Source organism: Schistocerca nitens, chromosome 2 (genome assembly GCF_023898315.1).
Source record: "Schistocerca nitens isolate TAMUIC-IGC-003100 chromosome 2, iqSchNite1.1, whole genome shotgun sequence".
Classification (NCBI taxonomy): Eukaryota; Metazoa; Arthropoda; class Insecta; order Orthoptera; family Acrididae; genus Schistocerca; species Schistocerca nitens.
The window spans coordinates 223,794,718-223,816,553 of NC_064615.1; the positions used below are offsets into that span (position 1 = coordinate 223,794,718).

Consider the following 21,836-nt stretch of genomic DNA (forward strand, 5'->3'; position numbering starts at 1 on the left):
AATGGGAACGTAACTAACAGTCCACTTGCCACATCGCAGTTTTGATGCCGAAAGGACTGCTTGACTGAGAATGCTCTTTATAAATACACTCACAAAATGAAACTTCCTGGCAGATTAAAACTGTGCAGTCTGGAACCGCAAGACCGCTACGGTCGCAGGTTCGAATCCTGCCTCGGGCATGGATGTTTGTGATGTCCTTAGGTTAGTTAGGTTTACCTAGTTCTAAGTTCTAGGGGACTAATGACCTCAGCAGTTGAGTCCCATAGTGCTCAGAGCCATTTGAACCATTAAAACTGTGTGCCCGACCGAGACTCGAACTCGGGACCTTTGCCTTTCGCGGGCAAGTGCCATACCATCTGAGCTACCGAAGCACGACTCACGCCCGGTACTCACAGCTTTACTTCTGCCTCTATCTCGTCTCCTACCTTCCAAACTTCACAGAAGCTCTCCTGCGAACCTTGCAGAACTAGCACTCCTGAAAGAAAGGATACTGCGGAGACATGGCCTAGCCACAGCCTGGGGGATGTTTCCAGAATGAGAGCACTTGCCCGCGAAAGGCAAAGGTCCCGAGTTCGAGTCTCGGTCGGGCACACAGTTTTAATCTGCCAGGAAGTTTCATATCAGCGCAAACTCCGCTGCAGAGTGAAAATCTCATTCTGGAAACATCCCCCAGGCTGTGACTAAGCCATGTCTCCGCAGTATCCTTTCTTTCAGGAGTGCTAATTCTGCAAGGTTCGCAGGAGAGCTTCTGTAGAGTTTGGAAGGTAGGAGACAAGATACTGGCAGAAGTAAAGCTGTGAGTACCGGGCGTGAGTCGTGCTTCGGTAGCTCAGTTGGTAGAGCACTTGCCCGCGAAAGGCAAAGGTCCCGAGTTCGAGTCTCGGTCAGGCACACAGTTTTAATCTGCCAGGAAGTTTCATATCAGCGCACACTCCGCTGCAGAGTGAAAATCTCATTCTGGACACTCACAAAATATTACAAGCTTTAAATTATAAAATATCGACCACTACTGTTTGTCTCTGATCTGTGCAAGGCGTCTGATTGCGTACATCATGTTATGCTCCTAGAAGAAAGTTTATGGGATTGATGGCTTTACAAACAACTAGTTTGTCACATTTCATAAACAGACTTGAAGAAGATGTGCTGAATAGACTCAAACAATATTGGAAGGAAAGAATCTTTTCGTGACTGGGCAGAAATCACGAAGGGAGCTCCACAGGGGTCGATTCTGTGCTCACTCCTGTTCCTTACGTACGTGAATGAGCGTCCAGTTAACATTCATAAAGGATAATTAGTACATTTTGCAGAAGATACTAGTTTTATAATTAATCCCTTTAGAGAGAAAGCAATAGAACAAATTCTTAATAATGTTTTTCAGTGTATTATTATTTGGTTATCTAAAAATGGATTCTCTTTAATTTGGAGAGAATACACTATATTTCATTCTGTACAACAAATAGAGTCGTAGCAAGAAGTGATGTAACATATGAAGAGAAGTCAGAGAAGCATCATACTGTGCGACACAGACTGCTAAGTTCAACTACATTTCCTGTTTCTTTAATTGCAAGTGTTCTAAACAAACAGATCAATCCCCGAACATATTTCGCATATGTCTTACTGAATACTTTTTGGGGGACGCAACTCACCATACACAACGTACTGGTTGAACAAAAGCGTGCACTAACAATAATATCTGCTGTTCACCCGTGGTCGTCATGTAGCTAGCTCTTCAATTAGTTAGGCATTTTAACTGTACCTTTATAACATATGCATTCGTTAGTGAAATCTATTATAAATAATGCATCACAGTTTGCGAAGATTAGCGACATACACACCTGCTACACTAGAAGAAAAAATGACGTTTATTACTCATTATTAAAGCTGTCAGTGGAACAGGAATTGCTTTAGTGTGCATCAATAAAAATTATCTATAATTTTTCGAATAACGTAAAATGTCTGACAGGTAGTGAAGCTAATGTTAGGTCTAATCGAAAATCATTTATTCCGGACAACTCCTTCAATCTCATAGACGAACTGTTGTTTACAAACCGGTAGCCTGATAAACATAAAGTGTAGTTTCAATTGTAGTTGCATGGGTAGGAGGCAAATTACTGTGCAATACTTCATTAATGTTAAATTTAGGGGAGTGCTCTATTTAGCAAATAATTGGTGGCCAACATGTAACCCTCCTCTAAAACTAAGCTGTAGAGGGTAAAAACTGTAGCAGACAGAGATTGGAATTAGGTTAAAAAATGGTTCAAACGGCTCTGGGCACTATGGGACTTAACTTCTGAGGTCATCAGTCCCCTAGAACTTAGAACTACTAAAACCTAACTAACCTAAGGATATCAAACACATCCATGCCCGAGGCAGGATTCGAACCTGCGACCGGAGCGGTCGCGCGGTTCCAGACTGAAGCGCCTAGAACCGCTCGGCCACACCGGCCGGCTTGGAAGTAGGGCTTTTGATGTAATATCGATTAGCCTCCAAGGTATCGATATGTATCGGCGATTTATTCTTCATCGATATTTCGATACTGAAATGGCAATATCGGGTGCCGATACTTTTATTTCATATTATATTTTTGTCGACATTTTCGGAAAATATTTGAAATTGTTCTTTTGAAATTGTAGTAGAACGTTATTTTACTTTCACAGTGTGAAGGTGTCTTACAGCTTCTTGAGATTTAATCATGTCCAGTCTCTCTCTCTCTGACTTTGTGAAACAAGCATAGGTGGCACAAAAGAAGTCCGATTGCACTGGGGTGTGGCGGTTTGAATAGAATAACAAAAACAATTTTTAAAGCCACTAGTGTTCTTTTTATTCAAATCCCGTTCTTCAGAAAAAATTGCAAAAATAATTAACAAAAATATAAATGACAAGATTGGTCTTTGCGGTGGGCGGAGACGTTTGAGGGGAAATGCTGGGGTAATCGGCACTCGGTGTTAGCAACAGAAACTTGAACGTTTTAACTGCACCACGCAATTTTGACACTACAACCGCTAGGTCACTGACGTTTGTAGAAATGAAAAAAAAGAGGGAACTCGACATGAAGTGTTCCAGACAAATCCGATATGTGACGAAACCGAACGACGGACCCATCGGACACCTTTTTTTGTGCCACTTACCTGAAGTTACCATTGTTAACAAAGTGGTTATCGTCAGGCTGGAACGTGATTCGTTTTTCTTTCAGTTCTTTCTCTAATGGCTTTAAGCAGGCTGCTAGCTTGTCGATGTACAGAACATCTAGTAACAAGTCAATAGTTAAATATACAGCTCTAAAACTACCAGTATATTTACAACGTGCAGCCGAAATTTTTTTGGCCAGCACGTCGATATTTTTTCTGTGCATATATCGACAACTTTTTCGATATATCGAGCTCGGGCTAGGACAATCTTTTAAATATTGATGTATCGGATTCACGATATTTTTAAAAATATCAGCAGTCGTTACCGCAACTGTGTGCTAGGCGTGCCTCACCTGGTTGTCTCCGGCCGTGGCGAACGTGAACTGGCCCAGCTCGTCCTGAGCGCGGAACTGCGTCGAGATGGGAGCGACCAGAGGCGCCAGGTGGTTGTAGCGCAGCAGCGGGGCCGGGTAGAGCAGCACCTGGCCGGCGCAAGCGGCCACTACACTGCACAGCAAGACCTGCAACCCACAACACACACACTCTTGATGCTCCGTGTTTTTATTTATTTTATTTAACTGCTGCCACCTGCACGTGACTAGCTGCCTAAGCAATTCAGCAAGTCAAGGTACATCCACAGTATCTGATCAAATGTATCCGGACATCCCTACGTAATGCGGAATTGACTACTGGCAGGCGGACCAGTCAGTGTAAAAGGAGGCGGAGAGTATTGTGTTGTCATCAGAGAAGCAGTAACAGCGCAATGGATCGGTCAGGAGAGCTCAGTAACTTCAAACATCGACCACTGGGTGTCACCTGAGTAACAAATCTATCAGTAATATTTGAACCATTGTAAAGCTGCCCATCTCGACAGTTGATGATTTGACTGTAAAGTGGAGAAACGCGAAGGGACATTCCCAACTAAATCAAGACCAGGCAGAGCTCATGTACTAATGAGGCCGTCGACCATTGCGGTGGGTGTATGTAAAAAATCGAACGAAATCAGTGGAAGGAATTTGTTCTGTCGTGTTCCCCGACATTGTCCTCAGGACAGTTTTCAGTTTATTACGCGGAATTGTTTCCTACCCTGAGGCCAATAGAGCAGTTGACACGGCGTTGGGACAAGAAATTCATCTGTTCAGATTCTCAAAGTGCCCTTCCTCCTACTAGACAGATGTATCCAGCAGATCGGATGGTGCAACAAGTGCAGGAAGCTCTTTTTCTCTTACAAAGGCAGGGCAAAGAAATCGTTTTCCGGTGGGTTCCAGAGCCTATAGGGATTCAGCGAAACGAACATTCTTATGCGGCTGGCAAAGAGGTTTGCTCCCTTCCTCGCCGTGCTCGGTGTTCAAGCCCTCTGCAGGCTGTCACTTCATTTGCGACTAGGAAGGCCATGTGTTGATGGGAGGCTCAGTGGCTGAGGTGAGAAATAACAAGTTACGTTCCATACAAACTCCAGTGCGACCGTATTTTACTTCCATCCGCTCGCTACGGTTTCAAGAAGTAGCCCTTACACGGTTTGTAGTGGGACATCGCCCACTGACACATGGCTTCCTCTGACGTCAGGTGGAGCCCCCAGTATGTCAGAGGTGCTGGACACAGTTGTTAATACGACATATTTTAAGTGAATGTGTTTTAATTGACGACCTGAGGGTTGAACTGGGTCTCCCACAGGATCTGCCCTCTGTTTTAACTGATAACGAAGCGAGTGTTGTCCGTGTTTTAAGATTTTGTGTGGTTCAAAAATGGCTCTAAGCACTATGGGACTTAACATCGGAGGTCATCAGTCCCCTAGAACTTAGAACTACTTAAACATAACTAACCTCAGGACATCACACACATCCATGCCCGAGGCAGGATTCGAACCTGCGACTGCAGCAGCAGCACGGTTCCGGACTGAAGCGCCTAGAACCGCCCGGCCACGTCGGCCTGCATTTTGTGTGGTATCCGGAATTCTTCCCACAATATTGGGTAGGAGGCAGTTATCTGTCCCTTTTTTAACGGCGTCTTCACAGGTATTTTATCCATGATTTTATCTAGTTATTCTGCTGTGTGTCGTTGGCATTTTATTGCGGGGTGTTATGAAGCTCACATTATTGGGGTTGCCTTACGTTTCTTGTTGGGTGGGGGGTCGGGGGGGGGGGATGATTCTTGGTTTTCCGTTTTATTGACCTTTTCCCACAGATTTTCATCACGTTCATCGGTTTATCATCAATACAAGGGCGCTGATGACCGTTCTGTTTAGCGCCCTCAGCCATAAGTCATCATCATCATCTTTCGAAGTGCTAACACCTATCCAGCTAGACCCTTAACGGGGCACAGGGAGTTAAAAAGAATGGGGTACAATTCTCGAGCAGCCTCTCATAAGCCACACGTTTTTGTAGCCAATGCTAAGCTGGGGAATGCGAGATACAGGAGGCAAATGCTCGACTTCGGTTTATTGGGAGAATGTTAGGAAACTGTGGTTCACCTGTAAAGAAGACCGTATATACAACAGTAGTGCGGTCTACTTTTGAATACTGCTAGAGCGTTTCGGATCCCCAGCAGATTAAAGGAAGCAGAGACAGGCTGCTAGATTTGTTGCCGGTAGGTTCAATCAGCATGCAAGCATGACGGAGATGCTGGAAATGGAAATCGTTGGAGGGAAGGCGACGTTCTTTTAAAGGAACACTATTGGGAAAATTTAGAAAATCGGCGTTTGAAGCTGACTGCGTAACGATTCTACTGCCGCCAACCTATATTTCTCATACGGACCACGAAGATAGATATGAAAAAAATTAGGTCTCGTACGGAGGAAAGTACAGTCGTTTTCCCTCGCTCTGTTTGAGAGTGAAGCAGGAAAGGAAATGACTAATAGTGGTACAAGGCACCCTCCGCCACGCAACGTACGGTGGCTTGCGGTGTATATATTTAGACGCAGATGTAGATGTAAGCGACGCTTGATGTGGTGTGAAGAGCAATACCATTGTGCAATGGTGACCTAGAAACAAGTGATTCGGAGTGACGAATCACGGTATAGCCTGTTGTAATCCGATGGAAGGATTTAGGTATGGCGAATGGTTGGAGTACGTTACCTGCTATCACGTGTAGTTCCGACAGTGAATTAGGGAGGAGCTGGTGTTACAGCATGGGGGGTGTTTTCCTTGGCTAGGTTGTGGTCCTCTGATTTAAGAAGACTCCAAATGAATACGTATACGAACAAATTTTATGGCATTGTGTACTGCGTACAGTAGAGGACTCGATGATTCTTTGTATCAGCACGACAGAAAGCATAAAAGTTGCCATAAGGCAACGCCTGTGAGGAAATGTTTTGTGGACAGTAACATTCCTGACTGGTCTGCCCGGAGTTCTGAATGTAATAGATGAGTTACATAGTGAACTTTACTCTAGACCCCAGAGTCCGACATGACTATCTTCACTGGTTTCAACTATTGAGGAAGAATGGATTGCCAAACATCTAGAGACATCCAGGCGCCTCACTGGGTCCCCAGCAGAGTTCAGTCTATCAGAAAGGCAAAGGCTGGATACACCTCATATTGATGTCCACTGGTAAGTGTGTGGGTACTTTTTACAGATTATTATTAAAATCTATAATGTAATGTGTACTAGCGGACAAATCCAGCATTGTTTGGGTGTCCATTTTTCCAATTTTCTGTTAGAAACGTATAGGTTCTGTACGCTGGGAGCAGCTGCTTCACGTGTGTACAAAGCGATCTTGCAAAACTTCTCTAGAGCAAAGCCTCTAGACAGCTCTATTGATGGCTATAGTTTTCGCCCAGAGCCGTTTGCGCTTCGCACTTGCAAGCTATCAAAAGTGTTGCCAGGTATCAACAGTTTCCTTAAATTGACTCAACTGCAGGAATGTCTTAGTATTACAGAATAAACGTATTAAAACTTCTTGCAACATACGGCATTTTTTCACGCACCTCAGTGCTTATGATGTCATATCTCCAAATCTCTCTACCATACAATGATATAATTTTGTAAGTACATTTAGCAGCATATGTGGATACTGTCTGCAAAAAGCGTTGCGAATAGAATTAGTAGCAAAGAAGTGACAAATGTAAACGTCATGCACACTGCGGCACTTTCTCACGCATCTCAGTCTTTATGACGTATCTCATGAACTATGTGTGATACCATGATACAATTTTTTAGGTGCATTTACCGGCAAATGTGGGTACTATCTGCGAAATTTATTGCCAATAGATTTGGTAGCACAGAATAAATAAATTTAAACGTCACGCATCATGCGCTATTTTTTCATGTGTCTAATTGTTTTGTTTATGAGGGCATATCTCCTGAGCACACACACACATTTTATAATATTTGTGGACGTATTCTGCTCAACAACTATTCAGCTGTTTATTTATTTACTTATCAGGTTCCGTAGGACCATGCGAGCTACAACTACACGATCGTGGAACGAGTCGGTTTATAGTCAACAGAACGCTGATTCGAAAATTGATAAACGAAATTACAGAAAATAAAAAGCTAGGAGGAATATATGAATAGCTAACATTTTATAGAGAAACGATCTCGCGTAGTGCGAGGAATTCTTCTGCAGGATAGGAGTAGTGTCACAAGGAAAGCTATCAACTTGGGTTTTGTCACTTTCTCCATTTCTGCTGCAGGCGTACCGAAAATGAAACCTGCTGAACAATGCAGACCTTTCTGTACAATGGTTAAGGAAATGGTATTCAAGTTGATATTAATTTTCTGTGTGGTTTTCACTGAATTCTTCTGAATGGGTTAGTATCGTCAACAATAAACCCCGTGATGGGGCACTTGAACAACGGCTTGCAAACCTACATCGTAGGTCAGTGTGACTACCCTTTTCTGAGCAAAGAATGTTCTTTGTGAGTGCACACGGTTGCCCCAAAATACAACACCGCACGAGATAATACAGTGAAAAAGTAAGCAAAGTCAACAAGGCTTCGCGTTTCCGTGTCAGAGACACTCGAGATCATCCTCATAGCGAAGATAGCAGCATCCAGTTTCTGCGCAAGACTTTGAACGTGATACTTCCTAGGAAGTCTTCCATCTCTTCCATCTACCCTCTGTCCTAAGGATTTAAAACGGTTGACTTCGCTGAATACCTGACAAGCATGAGAGAGTAAAATTTCGTTTTAATGATTGATACACATCTACAAAAGCAACGTACAGCGAACAGAACCCTTTTATACATCATACCCTCCACCCCGCCCCCACCCTTACCGCTCTCTATCAAACCTCTTTGTTTGGAGGAGAAGTTTTCAAACTGTTATACTTTCCAAATACGAACTTAAACAAATGTAATTGATTTTGTCGGTCATGCAGGACTTAGTTATAAGCTGAAACATTAGGGGAAAAGCTGAACAACTTGTAATGCCATTTAAATTACAGAAAATACCTACTATATAATGTTAATGTGTTACTAAACACCTGATAGCACCCCAGATGTGTTCCACCGCGTTCAGATGAGGCGAATTTGGAGGCCAAGACATCAACGTTAGATCGCTGCCACACTCGCAAACTACTAAGATTCTGGCCTTTTGACAGGGGCAGTGATCCTGCTGATATGTCCCATCGCGTTTGGGGAAGATATCAAGCCTGAAGGAATGCAGGTGGTCAGCAGTAATGTTCCCGTAATGCTCATCTGGAAGCTCAGGCTAATATTTCCCCATAATATAATATTGCACCCGTCATTCTGCGTCCGTGGCTTGAAGCAAGTTTGGAGTAGCCGTTGACCTGGATGACGGCATATCTGGACTGGATCATCGACATCGTGAAGAAGAAACGTGATTCATCCGACCAAGCAACACCTTTTCAGTGTTCCACGGTCCAATCCTACGGTCCAATCCCGATAATCTCTTCCAACTGTGATTGTAACTGACGATGTCGCTGAGTCAGATTGTTCGAAGGGTTATAAATCACGTAGAGGATTCTAGTGCGACAAATTATATATCATTTCAGCCTTTAACAAGTAGGCATGAAAGAGAACAAATTCAGAGACGCACTACTCGGGTCGTAACGCGTCCGTATAGCCCATACGGAAGTGCAACACAAATGCTCGGGAACGTCAAAGAGGGATGCTTGGAAGAAAGACAAGGTATTTCTCGCAAAAAACTGTTGGGTAAAGTCAAAGAACTTGTATCTGAAGAAGACTGCGAGACCATAACGCTGTCGCCAACGTAAATCCCGCATAGAGATTACGAGAATAAGATAAGAGAGAATAGAGTGCGAACAGACGCACACAGGCACTCTTTTTTCCCTCGCTCAATAAGCCAGTGGAATATGAAAGAAAATTGTTGGTATGGTTACGATGTAGCGTCCCACGCAGTATACAAAGCGTTGCGGAGACTATGCAGGAAAAATGATACAAACTTTCAGGGATAATGGGGAAGGGAAAATGTATCAGTTTTAGGTAAGGATAGCGCCCGAGTCGGAAGTTATAAGCGAAAATCGTTCTGATACCTCTGACACTGGAGTACATGGACCGATACTGTTGCTGCTAAGATTGTAGGCTGGCTCTAAGCACTATGGGACTTAACATCTGAGGTCATCAGTCCCCTAGACTTAGAACTACGTAAACTTAAGTAACCCAAGGACATCACACACAACCATGACCGAGGCAGGATTCGAACCTGCGACCGTAGCAGCCGCGTGGTTCCGGACTGAAGCGCCTAGAACCGCTCGGCCACAGCGGCCGGCTAAGATTGTAGGGTAGACGACTTTCAGACATGGTATTATAGACCAAAACTCTTGTAAATATGGGCTCTAACTGCATATCTTAAGAGCTATGAGCACTTATTCATCTTCGATACTATGAAACACTTCTCCACTGAACAAGTGCCCATAACTGTTAAGGTACGCATTAGTTAGCCTACTTTTACTAGACATTTTTTTCTTGTTTTGGTCCGTACCATCTCCTACAAAAAATATAGAAACCAAAGAGCTTGCAATGGAAGAGATATTTTTCACAGTGTCAAAGATAAACAAATGCTTATTCCTCTTAATTTATGCATTTTAGAGTCCACATTTACTATTTTTTTTTCTTGTTTTGGTCCGTAACATTGCCTCTGAATGTTCTCTACGCTGTAGTACCGGTGCATGTTCGCTCATAACTTGAGACCCGCTCTTTTTTCGACAGGGGTCCTTTACCTCAAAATGATACATTGCACTTTCCCAATATCCCATAAAGTCTGTAACGTCACCACTGCATCACCCTGTATGCAGACGTAGATGCAGAATAAAATTTTTATAACGATAGAGTGAAGTTGACACAAAATACAGCTAAAACACCAATCACTTGTGTGGCTGTATATTAAAATTAGTTACTTAGCTGAAGTCGACATCACGTGGAGTTGATAAACGTTCCAAACGAATGCAACTGATGTTGCATGACTACAACTTGTAGTAAAAGTACAATACTAGAAACTACTGATTACAGTAGTTTTGCGTCAGGTCCCATTCTAAAATTCTTTCGTGAGATCGATGCCGTTAATACGGCGGGATACGGGCATTCGCTGGAGTACCTAATTCGTAAGGATCCAGATATCTTCAGGAGCCACAAATTAAGTTTTCCTGACGATTACTGCCGATCCTCAGGAGAGCTAATGCTTTTAGATGTCTGAAAAAAATTAGTTTCTGTCTTGGGGCTTATTAAGGAGACCTGACTAAAAACAGACGAAAGCGAAATATCCTCCGGCATAGTTGGAAATAGCTCCTAAGGTAGAAACACTTCGCAGTTCAGAACGTACTAATTCTCAGCACCTAGGTGAAATACACTGAGGTGGTACGCACATATAATTAACAGACTTTGAACGCATAATGGTAATTAGATCTAGACGCATGGAACATTCCATTTCGGAAATCGTTAGGGAGTTCAGTATTCCGAGATACACAGTGCAAAGAGCGCGCCGAGAACACCAAATTTCAGGGGATTACCTCTCACCACGGACAGCCCAGTGACCGACGGCCTTCGTTTAACGATCGGGGGCAGCGGCGTTTCCGTAGAGTTGTCAGTGCTAACAGACAAGGAACACTGCATGAAATAACCGCAGAAATCGGTGTGGGACATACGACGAATGCACCCATTAGCACAGTGCGGCAAAATCTGGCGTTAATGGGATATGGCAGCAGAAGACAGACGCGAGTGCCTTTGCTAACACCACGACTTCGACTGCAGCGGCTCTCTTGGATTCGTGAGCGTATCGGTTGCCCCTAGATGACTGGAAAACCGTGCCCTGGCCAGGTGAACCCCGATTTCAGTGGTAAGAGCTGATGGTAGGGCTCGAATGTGGCGCAGACCCCACGAAGCCATCGACCCAAGGCACTGTGCGAGCTGGTGGCGGCTTTAAATGGTGTGGGCTGTATTTACATGGAATGGACTGGGTTCTCTGGATGTTAGAATACTTGGAAGTCATTTGCAGTCATTCATGGACGTCACATTCACAAACAATGTTGGATTTTTTATGGCTGATAGTGTGCCATGTCAATGGGCCACAATTGTCCGCGACTGATTTGAAGGATGTTCTGGGCAATTCGAACGAATGGTTTGGCCACCCAGATTGCCCTAAAGGAATCTCATCGAAAATTTATGGGACATAATTGAGAGGTCAGTTCGTTCACAGAATCCTGCACTGGTAACAACTTCACAATAGTGGACGGCTATAGAGGCAGCATGGCTCAGTATTTCTGCGTAGGACGTCCAACGACTTGTTGAGTCCATAACAAGTCGAGCTGTTGTGCTACGCTGGGCACAAGGATGTCCGACACAATATTATGAGATATCTCATAGCTTTTAGGACTGAAGTGTATGAGAAAAGACCGAAGTGCAATACCTTCACTTGACTCTCATCCCATTCTCGTTTCAATGTGGCACTACCTCCTCCAGTACAAAGGTGGATACATCTTATATGAATGAAATGCGAAACTTTGTTAATAAGTTCAGTTTTGAGCGGAAACATTGTTAAATAGCGCCAGCTGGCATTACGCGGACCTACCACTGTAATTAAATATATAGCTGGACTAGAGACGAATGGGGAAATCGTCTAGTGACGATACGGGCCACGAATCGGGACATTAACTCGTATAGCTTGTTATGGCCGGCCAGTGTGTCAGAAATGACGAAGCTGGTCAGTTGTCCCTGTGGTTCTGTTGTGCACATCTGTGGAAACTGGACGAAGGACTGTGTAGATACCGTTTGCTACTGGTGATTGAATTTTTATCTTCATTTCGAGTATTTCGTTTCTGCTTCGACCGGGTTTTTCCACGGTTTTAGTGTTGTCTAAGTTGACTGCCACCACCCTTTCTAATTCTGACTACTGCGGCCTCCACTGCCTTTTTAGGTTTATCTGATGGTGCACCAAGAGCGCGAGACGGGTTTTTAATCAACAAACATTGTAACAGGGAGTGTCTTGTACTGGGAATAGGCGAAAGAGGTTTCAAGGATAGAACTGGACGGTTGTTCAGTTTCTGTAATCGGCGCAACATCTCTAACAGAAAAAGCTGCAAGGAAGGTTTAATTGCAGACGTTGCAAGTGCTGAACCATTCCATACAGAATTAAAGCCCGTATAAGAAGACTTAAATCTGTCTTTGGCACAGCTCTACTACGGACATGAAAGTGGCAGTACACAGGCCAATAGAGAAGGCACCTCATCTCGTTCTTATTTAACCTCTACATGCATTAGATGTAACGTCCCTTACTAAAAATGGAGACAATTATTTTACAAAATACCAGTAACCCTCTCACCCCCAAGTTTTTTAAGAATCGAATTGCCATGTATAAGCCGACCGGTGTGGCTGTGCGGTTCTAGGCGCTTCAATCTGGAACTGCGGGACCGCTACGGTCGCAGGTTCGAATCCTGCTTCGGGCATGGATGTCTGTGATGTCCTTACGTTAGTTAGGTTTACGTAGTTCTAAGTTCTAGGGGACTGATGACCTCAGAAGTTAAGTCCCATAGTGCTTAGAGCCATTTTTGAACCCATGTGTAAAACAGCTTCAAACGTTGGTTCAAAATTGCTCTGAGCACTATGGGACTTAACATCTGAGGTCATCAGTCCTCTAGACTTAGAACTACTGGAACATAACTAAGGACATCACATACACTCATGCCCGAGGCAGGATTCGAACCTGCAACCGTAGCAGCAGCGCGGTTCCGGACTGAAGCGCCTAGAACCTCTCGGTCACAACGCCCGGCTCAAACGTTGGATTATTTAATAAATGAGTTAATGTGCTATTATTTGACGTTACTCATGAACAGCGACTATGCAGTAAGCGAGAAACTTTTTCCCCTTCTTTTTTTTTTGGGGGGGGGGGGGTATCAGCGAGAAAAGGTTGTTGGAATTCGCTAAATACTCTCATATTCAAAAACTGGATTTTCAGGCTAAGTTACTCTGCTTCAAGACATATAGACATTTTCTAATTGCAATACTAGGCTTACTGTGTTTAATTGCCGCGCGGGATTAGCCGAGCGGTCTGGGGCGTTGCAGTCATGGACTCTGCGGCTGGTCCCGGCGGAGGTTCGAGTCCTCCCTCGGGCATGGGTGTGAGTGTTTGTCCTTAGGACACTTTAGGTTAAGTAGTGTGTAAGCTTAGGGACTGATGACCTTAGCAGTTAAGTCCCATAAGATTTCACACACATGTGTGTGAACTGTGTTTAACCTTAACGTTAGATTACAACTTTTAGCGAATAGATTATGACAGCCAATTATTATATGAAATACTGGCAGCTGAATACTTGTTACCTCTGGCAGCCAGTAGCCAGCCGACGTGAAACTGGGTAAATGGTCACCGGGTGACCACTTTAGCCATTTAATGATGTGAATTTCTATAATTCGGACGGGGTCTAGCTGTGATTAGTGTGAATTAATGAGGTTTCACCGCACTGAAGTTCCAACCGTCGGATAGCAACTCGTGCAGTGGTGCAGCAGCAGCCGTTTACGCGTGTTCCACCAGAGTATGGACGCAGAGGCGTCACAGAGCGCAGCCACTTACCAGGAGCTTCATTGCGGACGAGGGACAGCGGACAGCGGCGGCAGCGGTCTGCAGAGTGGCGAGGGAAGCAGCGCCGGCGGCTTTATACGCTGGCGGCGGCGGCTGCGACCTTGGAGGCGGCAGCGGCGGCGGCGGCGGCGGCGGCGGCGGCGGACCGCGCGGGGGGCGGCCACCCGCCCCACCGGCTCCAGACCGGTCCCCGTTACGCCCAAAATACGAGCGCTCCTGCCGCTGCACAATGAACGGGCACTGTGGCTCTGGTCCAATTGTGAATCAACTCCACTTCTCTGCTCTGCGTAATAGATTGATTACCCGTACGAAGACGATAACTCACGACCACTCCTCAAGCCACTCTACAGTAGTTGACTAAAACAACCGATTTTCGGTGAAATTGGTTTTTCTCCACACTAATTTAACCTGAGTGTGAAAACTGCTCAAAATAAACGGTTTATGAAATAACGGATTTTCGATTTTTTTTATTCCCATTGGTTCCTGTAATAAACGTGGAAATCTAGACTGAAAAATATTGACCCACTCAGCTCCAGGATACGTAGACTCAAAATACTAAATTAAATAGGCAAATATAAGAAACTTCATCCGTCCACCGTTAGCTGCTGTTCTCGGAAAGTGATAAGTGTTGTAAACTGCAAAAAAGTCATCTGTATTCTTCTTTTGATTCTAATTTTTGAAACTCTGCTGGAAAATTATGTGGTAATCGTGGACTTATACGACTATGTGGGTATTCCGAACAGTCAGTGCTAAAGGGTAAAAACTGAGGCTGAATAACTCTGTTTTTCGTGTTAATTTGTCCGTTTTCAACGGCTACAAGCAGTTACTTGTATTATGTAGACACGAGCAACATGTCAGCTACTTTCTATTTTTCTTGTATACTGTAAATGAACTGTTATGTTTCTCTTTTAATACTGTTACCATAATTTCGTTCCTCTTTTGTTATCTCATAGAAACGGCAGATAAAAAAATGTTCAAATGTGTGTGAAATCTTATGCGACTTAACTGCTAAGGTCATCAGTCCCTAAGCTTACACACTACTTAACCTAAATTATCCTAAGGACAAACACACACACCCACGCCTGAGGGAGGACTCGAACCTCCGCCGGGACCAGCCGCACAAATGGCAGATTATTTATTCTTTAAAGCAAATGAAGTATCGTACTTTACTGACATATGACTTCGTAAAACTATTTCCACACTAGAGTTGGTGCCATTCTGCAACGCAACGGATGTACGACGACGACAGGGAGAAAATGCCGTATAGACCAGGGTAGGGGAATGCCTTGCACACTGCAAATACACGTGTTCCTTACGCCACGACATGCGGCAACAGGGACATTATTGTCTCAGTAATGCTCTACCAATTCTCACGCCAGGTGTTTGTTGCTCGTTTTTGTTAGCAAAATGCTTCAAATGGCTCTGAGCGCTATGGGACTTAACTGCTGAGGTCATCAGTCCCCTATAACTTAGAACTACTTAAACCTAACTAACCTAAGGACATCACACACATCCATGCTCGAGGCAGGATTCGAACCTGCGACCGTAGCGGTCGCGCGGTTCCAGACTGAAGCGCCTAGAACCGCTCGGCCACTCTGACCGGCTTTTGTTAGCACTCTTACTAAAATAGCACTGAACGGGAAAGACATTCACAAACTGAGCAGGTCAATACAGCGTTGGCCCATTTCTAACCCTTATGGAAGTCGTTATTCGGCTTGGCATGGATTGGTAGGGCTAATGGATGTCCTGAGGAATACCATGCCAAATTCTATCCAATTGGCGCGTTAGATCTTGAAAGTCCCGAACTGGCTGGAAGGCTCTGCTCATAATGCTCCAAACGGTCTCAATTGGGGAGAGATACGATGACCATGTGGATAAAGGTAGGGTCTGCCAACCACGAAGACAAGCAGTAGAATTTCTCGCCGTGTGCGGTCGGGCATTGTCTTACTGAATTGTAGGCCCTGGATGGCTTGCCACGAAGGCCGACGAAACGGGGCGTAGATTTCGTCGACGTACCGCTGTGATGTAAGGGTGTCGCCGATTACAGCCCAAAGGGGTCCTGCTATGAAATGAAATGACACCATCACTCCTGACTGTCGGGCAGTACGGCGGGTGACAGGGCGTCTGCAGACACGCCTGCGCCTGTCATCGGGGCCTGGGATCTCACTGACGGGAAAAGAATTGTCTTCAGTACTGAGTCCCGCTTCGAACTGAACCTCAACGACCAGCGAAGACGTGTCTGGAGGGGCCCCAGACGGCGGTGGGAGACGAAACTGACTGTCGCCCGGGACTGATGCTCTGGGTTGCCATTTCCTTTCATAACAGCTCAGGGTATTGGCGATCTAACGCGCCAAACGGACACAATTTGGCACGACGTCCCTCAGGGGGACATCCGACAACTCTGTCAATGAATGCCAAGTGGAGTAACTTCTTTCATTACGTCACAGATGGACCGACGCGTTATTGACTTGCACAATTTGTGCAGCTCTTTCTCTTGAATAAATCATGAAATTTACCTGAGGTTGTAAAGATGTTTGTCTGTACATGTACATGACATTTAACTATTTCCGCCTCATTAGGATAATTCCTTCGTGATACATCCTTTTTTGTTTTAAGGTGTATTTTACTTATAAACTGAAATTCTCTACCTACACTACTCGCCATTAAAATTGCTACGCCAAGAAGAAATGCAGATGATAAACGCGTATTCATTGCACAAATATATTATACTAGAACTGACATGTGATTACATTTTCACGCAATTTTGGTGCATAGATCCTGAGAAATCAGAACCCAGAACAACCACCTCTGGCCGTAATAACGGCCTTGATTCGCCTGGAAATTGAGTCAAAGAGAGATTGGATGGCGTGTACAGGTACAGCTGCCCATGCAGCTTCAATACCACGGTTCATCAAGAGTAGTGACTGGCGTATTGTGACGGGCCAGTTGCTCGGGCACTACTGACCACAACTCTTCAATTGATGAGAGATCTGGAGAATGTGCTGCCCAGGGCAGAAGTCGAATAATTGCTGTATCCAGAGAGGCCCGTACAGGACCTGCAACACGCGGTCGTGCATTAACCTGCTGAAATGTAGGGTTTCGCAGGGATCGAATGAAGGGTGGAGCCACGGGTCGTAACACATCTGAAATGTAACGTCCACTGTTCAATGCGCCGTCAATGCGAACAAGAGGTGACCGAGACGTGTAACCAATGGCATCCCATACCATCACGCTGGGTGATACGCCAGTACGGCGATGACGAATACACGCTTCCAATGTGCGTTCAGCGCGATGTCGCCAAACACGGATGCGACCATCATGATGGTGTAAACAGAACCTGGATTCATCCGAAAAAATGACGTTTTGCCGTTCGTGCATCCAGGTTGGTCGTTGAGTGCACCATCGCAGGCGCTCCTGTCTGTGATGCAGCGTCGACAACCGGAGTCATGGCCTCCAAGCTGATAGTCCATGTTGCTGCAAACGTCGTCGAACTGTTCGTGCAGATGGTTGTTGTCTTGCAAACGTCCCCGTCTGTTGGCTCAGGGATCGAGACGTGGCTGCACGATCCGTTACAGCCATGCGGATAAGATGCCTGTCATCTCGACTGCTAGTGATACGAGGCCGTTGGGATCCAGCACGGCATTCCGTATTACCCTCCCGAACCCACCGATTCCATATTCTGCTAACAGCCATTGGATCTCGACCAAAGCGAGCAGCAATGTCGCGATACGATAAACCGCAATCGCGATAGGCTACAATCCGACCTTTATCATAGTCAGAAAAGCGATGGTACGCATTTCTCTTCCTTACACGAGGCATCACAGCAACGTTTCACCAGGCAACGCGGGTCAACTGCTGGTTGTGTATGAGAAATCTGTTGGAAACATTCCTCGTGTCAGCACGTTGTAGGTGTCGCCACCGGCGGCAGCCTTGTGTGAATGCTCTGAAAAGCTAATCATTTGCATATCACAGCATCTTCTTCCTGTCGGTTAAATTTCGCGTCTATAGCACGTCATCTTCGTGGTGTAGCAATTTTAATGGCCAGTTGTGTATATATAGAGAAAAGCAGTTTTTCCATTTGTGTAATAGAAAGTAAGTAAAAAAGCCTACTGAAGATGCTGTATGAGCCGTGCGTGGCTCGTGTTCGTGCCATCTCTTATTTAGCATCCTGTTTTTTTCCTTGCTGCCACCTCGTTATGTCAGTTTCAATTACTTGTGTCACTGAGTTGCTGCTTTGCCGCCAGTGAGCGGCAGCAGCAGCGCTTATCGATATAAGCCCTGCTGTATTATCTTTGCTGGACTGCTATTACTTTCCGGTCGTCGTGTGTCGACAAGTTAGTTGGAACGCGCCAGCAGTGGAGTTCGGACTTCGCAGTCGGACAGTTGGGACGCGGCAGAAGTTCGGTCGGGCTGGAGCGGCAGTGAGGTTCGTACAGCCACGACTCGCCTGACCGTTGCCGGCACACATGGCTGGGGACGGTCTTGGTTGATCGTCGGTTGGTCGTCGTACCGTACGACGTGTATTTGCTCGCTGATCGCTTATGGGTTCGCGGTGTGTGTGTCTCAACTCGTGGTTCGTCTTGGTGATTGCACAGTCACTGCTTTTAGCATTGGTCGCGTTCTTCGTCCAAGTGTTTGTGAAATTGTGTGTAGCCGTGATCTTCACTGCCCAGTTATTTTAGTGCTGTCTCCGTGCTGATGTGTAGTAGTCGGTCGGTTGGTGTGGATCAGCCAGGAAATCTCCCCGCAGCGCAGTGGGCCGGGCCTGCTGGCGGTCTCTACGCAGTGTCGGAGAGTGTGGAAGCTGTTCCGACTGCTACAAGGTTCGTGGCTCACCGACCCAGGATATCAAAGTTTAGTGGTGATTTAATTACCGAAGCCAGTCTGTTCACATTGTGCCGTTGGTTTTCATGGTTGGCTGTTGGGGGTATTCCCGTGAGCAACAGCGAGTGTTCGTGTTGGCGAAATTTTGGCCACCATCCGGTGGGGTTTAACTCTAGTTCGGTAATTTGAAGTCCAAGTGCACCAGCGGAATTTTCTGCCTTGTGGCCATTAGCGTTCCGGTTACCTACCCTGGCCGCTGTCCTAAAATTCAGGCAGTGTACTTTTCTCACCGTGTTGTTGTAGTTTTGACAGCTTATGTGTAATTGGTTGTGGGCGGCTACGCCTTTTAGGTTTGCCTTTGGAATTCCTTGTGTACTGGTCGGATGAAAAGCAAGTCGTCTTGTTGGTGGATCCGTTGACTGTGTTAATATTTTAAGTGCAGACCGACCCCCGGAAACTTCTGAGCGCCGCTGGCTGTACTGCCTTTTCTTATTGGTGTTTGATTGTGTATTTTAATGGCTCATAGCCGTTGGTTTGAATTTGTATGCTTTTAGTTGAGTTTTAAATAATGAGCCTTCAGCCGTTTTAAAATTGAAAGCTCCTTACTTGTCAAGTCTTACATTGTTTGGGCTTTCAGCCTCATTTAAAATATATTTGGATAAAACTTTGGGCCTTCTGCCTTTTGGAAATTTATTGTAGTTGTGTTTTAAATCATGGGCCTTCAGCCGTTTTAAAAATTAAATAGGTTGTGCCCTTAAGCCTAAGATTGTGTGACATATTGAGTCGATAGTTAAGCTCGGAAATTTGCACTGTAATGTTTGGGCAACTAAATAAATTTATATGTGTTCGAGTGTAACTGACAGCCGCTCATTTTTCGCCCCTTTCCACACTTCCAACTACCTGTTCTGTCCTGCGAATTTAACCAGGCGTTTTACTGTAACTTTGGTGAAACATTTCTGAGTAAAAAAAGGTAATAATTGTGTTTACCAGAGGTGGAACCAACCTAAAAACAAACTGAAAGATGTATATTTTGACGAATCCCAGAAATCCATTAATAATGAAGCTGATAGCACTGTACGGGGCACTGAAATAGGTGGTAAACGTGCCTAGATAGGAAATAGTAATTATTACTAGACTGGTAGACAATTCTTGGTCAGTCAAGAAAATCCTCACACCAATGTAATGAGAAGACACGTACAAGGTGATTAAATGTAACATGTAGCTGGGGGCGAACGAGAGAGTTACTAAAGGTAGCATATGGCAGCAGAACGTTACACATCACACTAGCCATCGTAATTAGCGATGGCACTTTTCGCAACTAGCGAGCAACAAGATCATGAAGTGTTTCTCCAAGTAAATGGCAACATTCTACCGACTTTCTGGTACCTTTGAAGCTCAGGTAAACTGTCCCATTCCGGCGCCTAAGCGGTAGGGCCATGCAGACTGCCTGTATCAGGTACGGAACGCATCTTGAAGGCAGAAAAACTCGGGCCCCTTTGAAGCTGAGCTCTTGCTATAGGGGAGGGGGGGGGAGAGAGGGGAGGGGGGAAGACGAGCTGTAGGGGGTGGTAAGGGGGAGGATTATCCGGGGAGGTGGGGCATCCGAATGCACAGAGGGCTTTGCTTTTTACAATCAGCCTAACTGTGCTCATCTGCACAGTTTTGTGCAGACTCAAAGTTACTAGGTTCCCAAACACTGACGTCTTCTAACGGCTAGAGCCGTTTCTTTTGTGCTTCTCTGATGGTTTGATGCGCTAAGAGTTATTAGAACTTAGCACCAACGTTTCCTTGGCAACGGGAAACGCGATATAGGGAAAATTACTAGTTTTCGATTTAACTGCAAATTACGAATATCCAAAGTTATGGAAATCCCTTGTACTGGGGCATCAATTAGCGTTTGTTTGATATCTCTCGTCAACCCCTCGCAACACACTAAAGTAGTGAATCAATATGTAGTGAGAATAAATTAAAATAGTATTATAGTTTGCCTGGGTATACTCCGGACCCCACACTGTGTTTTAGAACACGACGTAAGGATTTGAAAGGAAAAGTCCGCGGCAGAAAAAAAAAAATCGTGAGAAAGCTTTGACACAAAACCCCAGTTTCTCCAGTCAACTGTTTTGGCACTCTTTTTTTCCTGTGGGTGAGTACTGTAACACTCCGGTTTTATTGTATCCCGCTCGATCGGGATCTGATAGCAGCCCAAATAAATATTAATTAATGTGACCGTGTACCTAATTGGGCTGGCAATCGGATTTGACTGCTACGGAGTTGTTACATTCCATTTTTGTCCTTCTCAAATGCTGTAATAATGAAATGTCTGGTGACAAGAAGCACGCCAACACAGCTTCAGTAATCAAGACCTATATTCGTCTCAAAAACACAAGAAAAAGGAGACAGCCACTGCCTTCGTCATACATATTTAATAACGGCTAATCTCAGCACAGGCTTCCTCGCTATTCATTATCGTCACACGCAAATTCAATCACTGTAATCCAACACTTCAATCCAACACTGCAATCCAAATGATGCCGGCGCGGTAGACGCGAAACCACAAATATCGGCACAGAAATATCACTGATCACTCACGTAATTATACTTTTTCACTTTCCCGTATTATTCTAACACAAAGGGGTTAAACCGCGGCGATGGTCACTCCCTTTGTCGGTAAGCCTTGCACTACAGCAAACGGCCCCCGCACGGCTCGGCCCGCAACCTGGGAACTGACTTCAACTCTACACTCGTTCTCGCAACCCGACACTATCGATTGTTTGCCCTTTCGAGCTGTGCCGAGTGCAAACTTATAATAAGGGCCTACGGACCCCTTACAGTACGGACCACCAGTCTGAGGATCATCGGTCCACACCAGGCATGTGCACATATCCTTAAACGA

At 45.1% G+C, this 21,836-nt stretch overlaps 1 protein-coding gene across 1 annotated transcript in view; it reads right to left on the minus strand.

Annotated features, from left to right (window-relative positions):
- The window catches only part of LOC126235947 (cuticle protein-like), a 33,206-nt gene extending 19,033 nt beyond the window's left edge, over window positions 1–14,173 (minus strand). Inside the window, exons 1-2 of the mRNA XM_049944918.1 lie at window positions 14,111–14,173; window positions 3,482–3,649 (exon numbers count right to left, since the gene is read on the minus strand). Of these exons, the coding sequence (XP_049800875.1) occupies window positions 3,482–3,649; window positions 14,111–14,122 (180 nt within the window). The 5' untranslated portion in view covers window positions 14,123–14,173. The remainder of the gene's footprint in view (window positions 1–3,481; window positions 3,650–14,110) is intronic.
- Window positions 14,174–21,836: the final 7,663 nt, after the last annotated feature.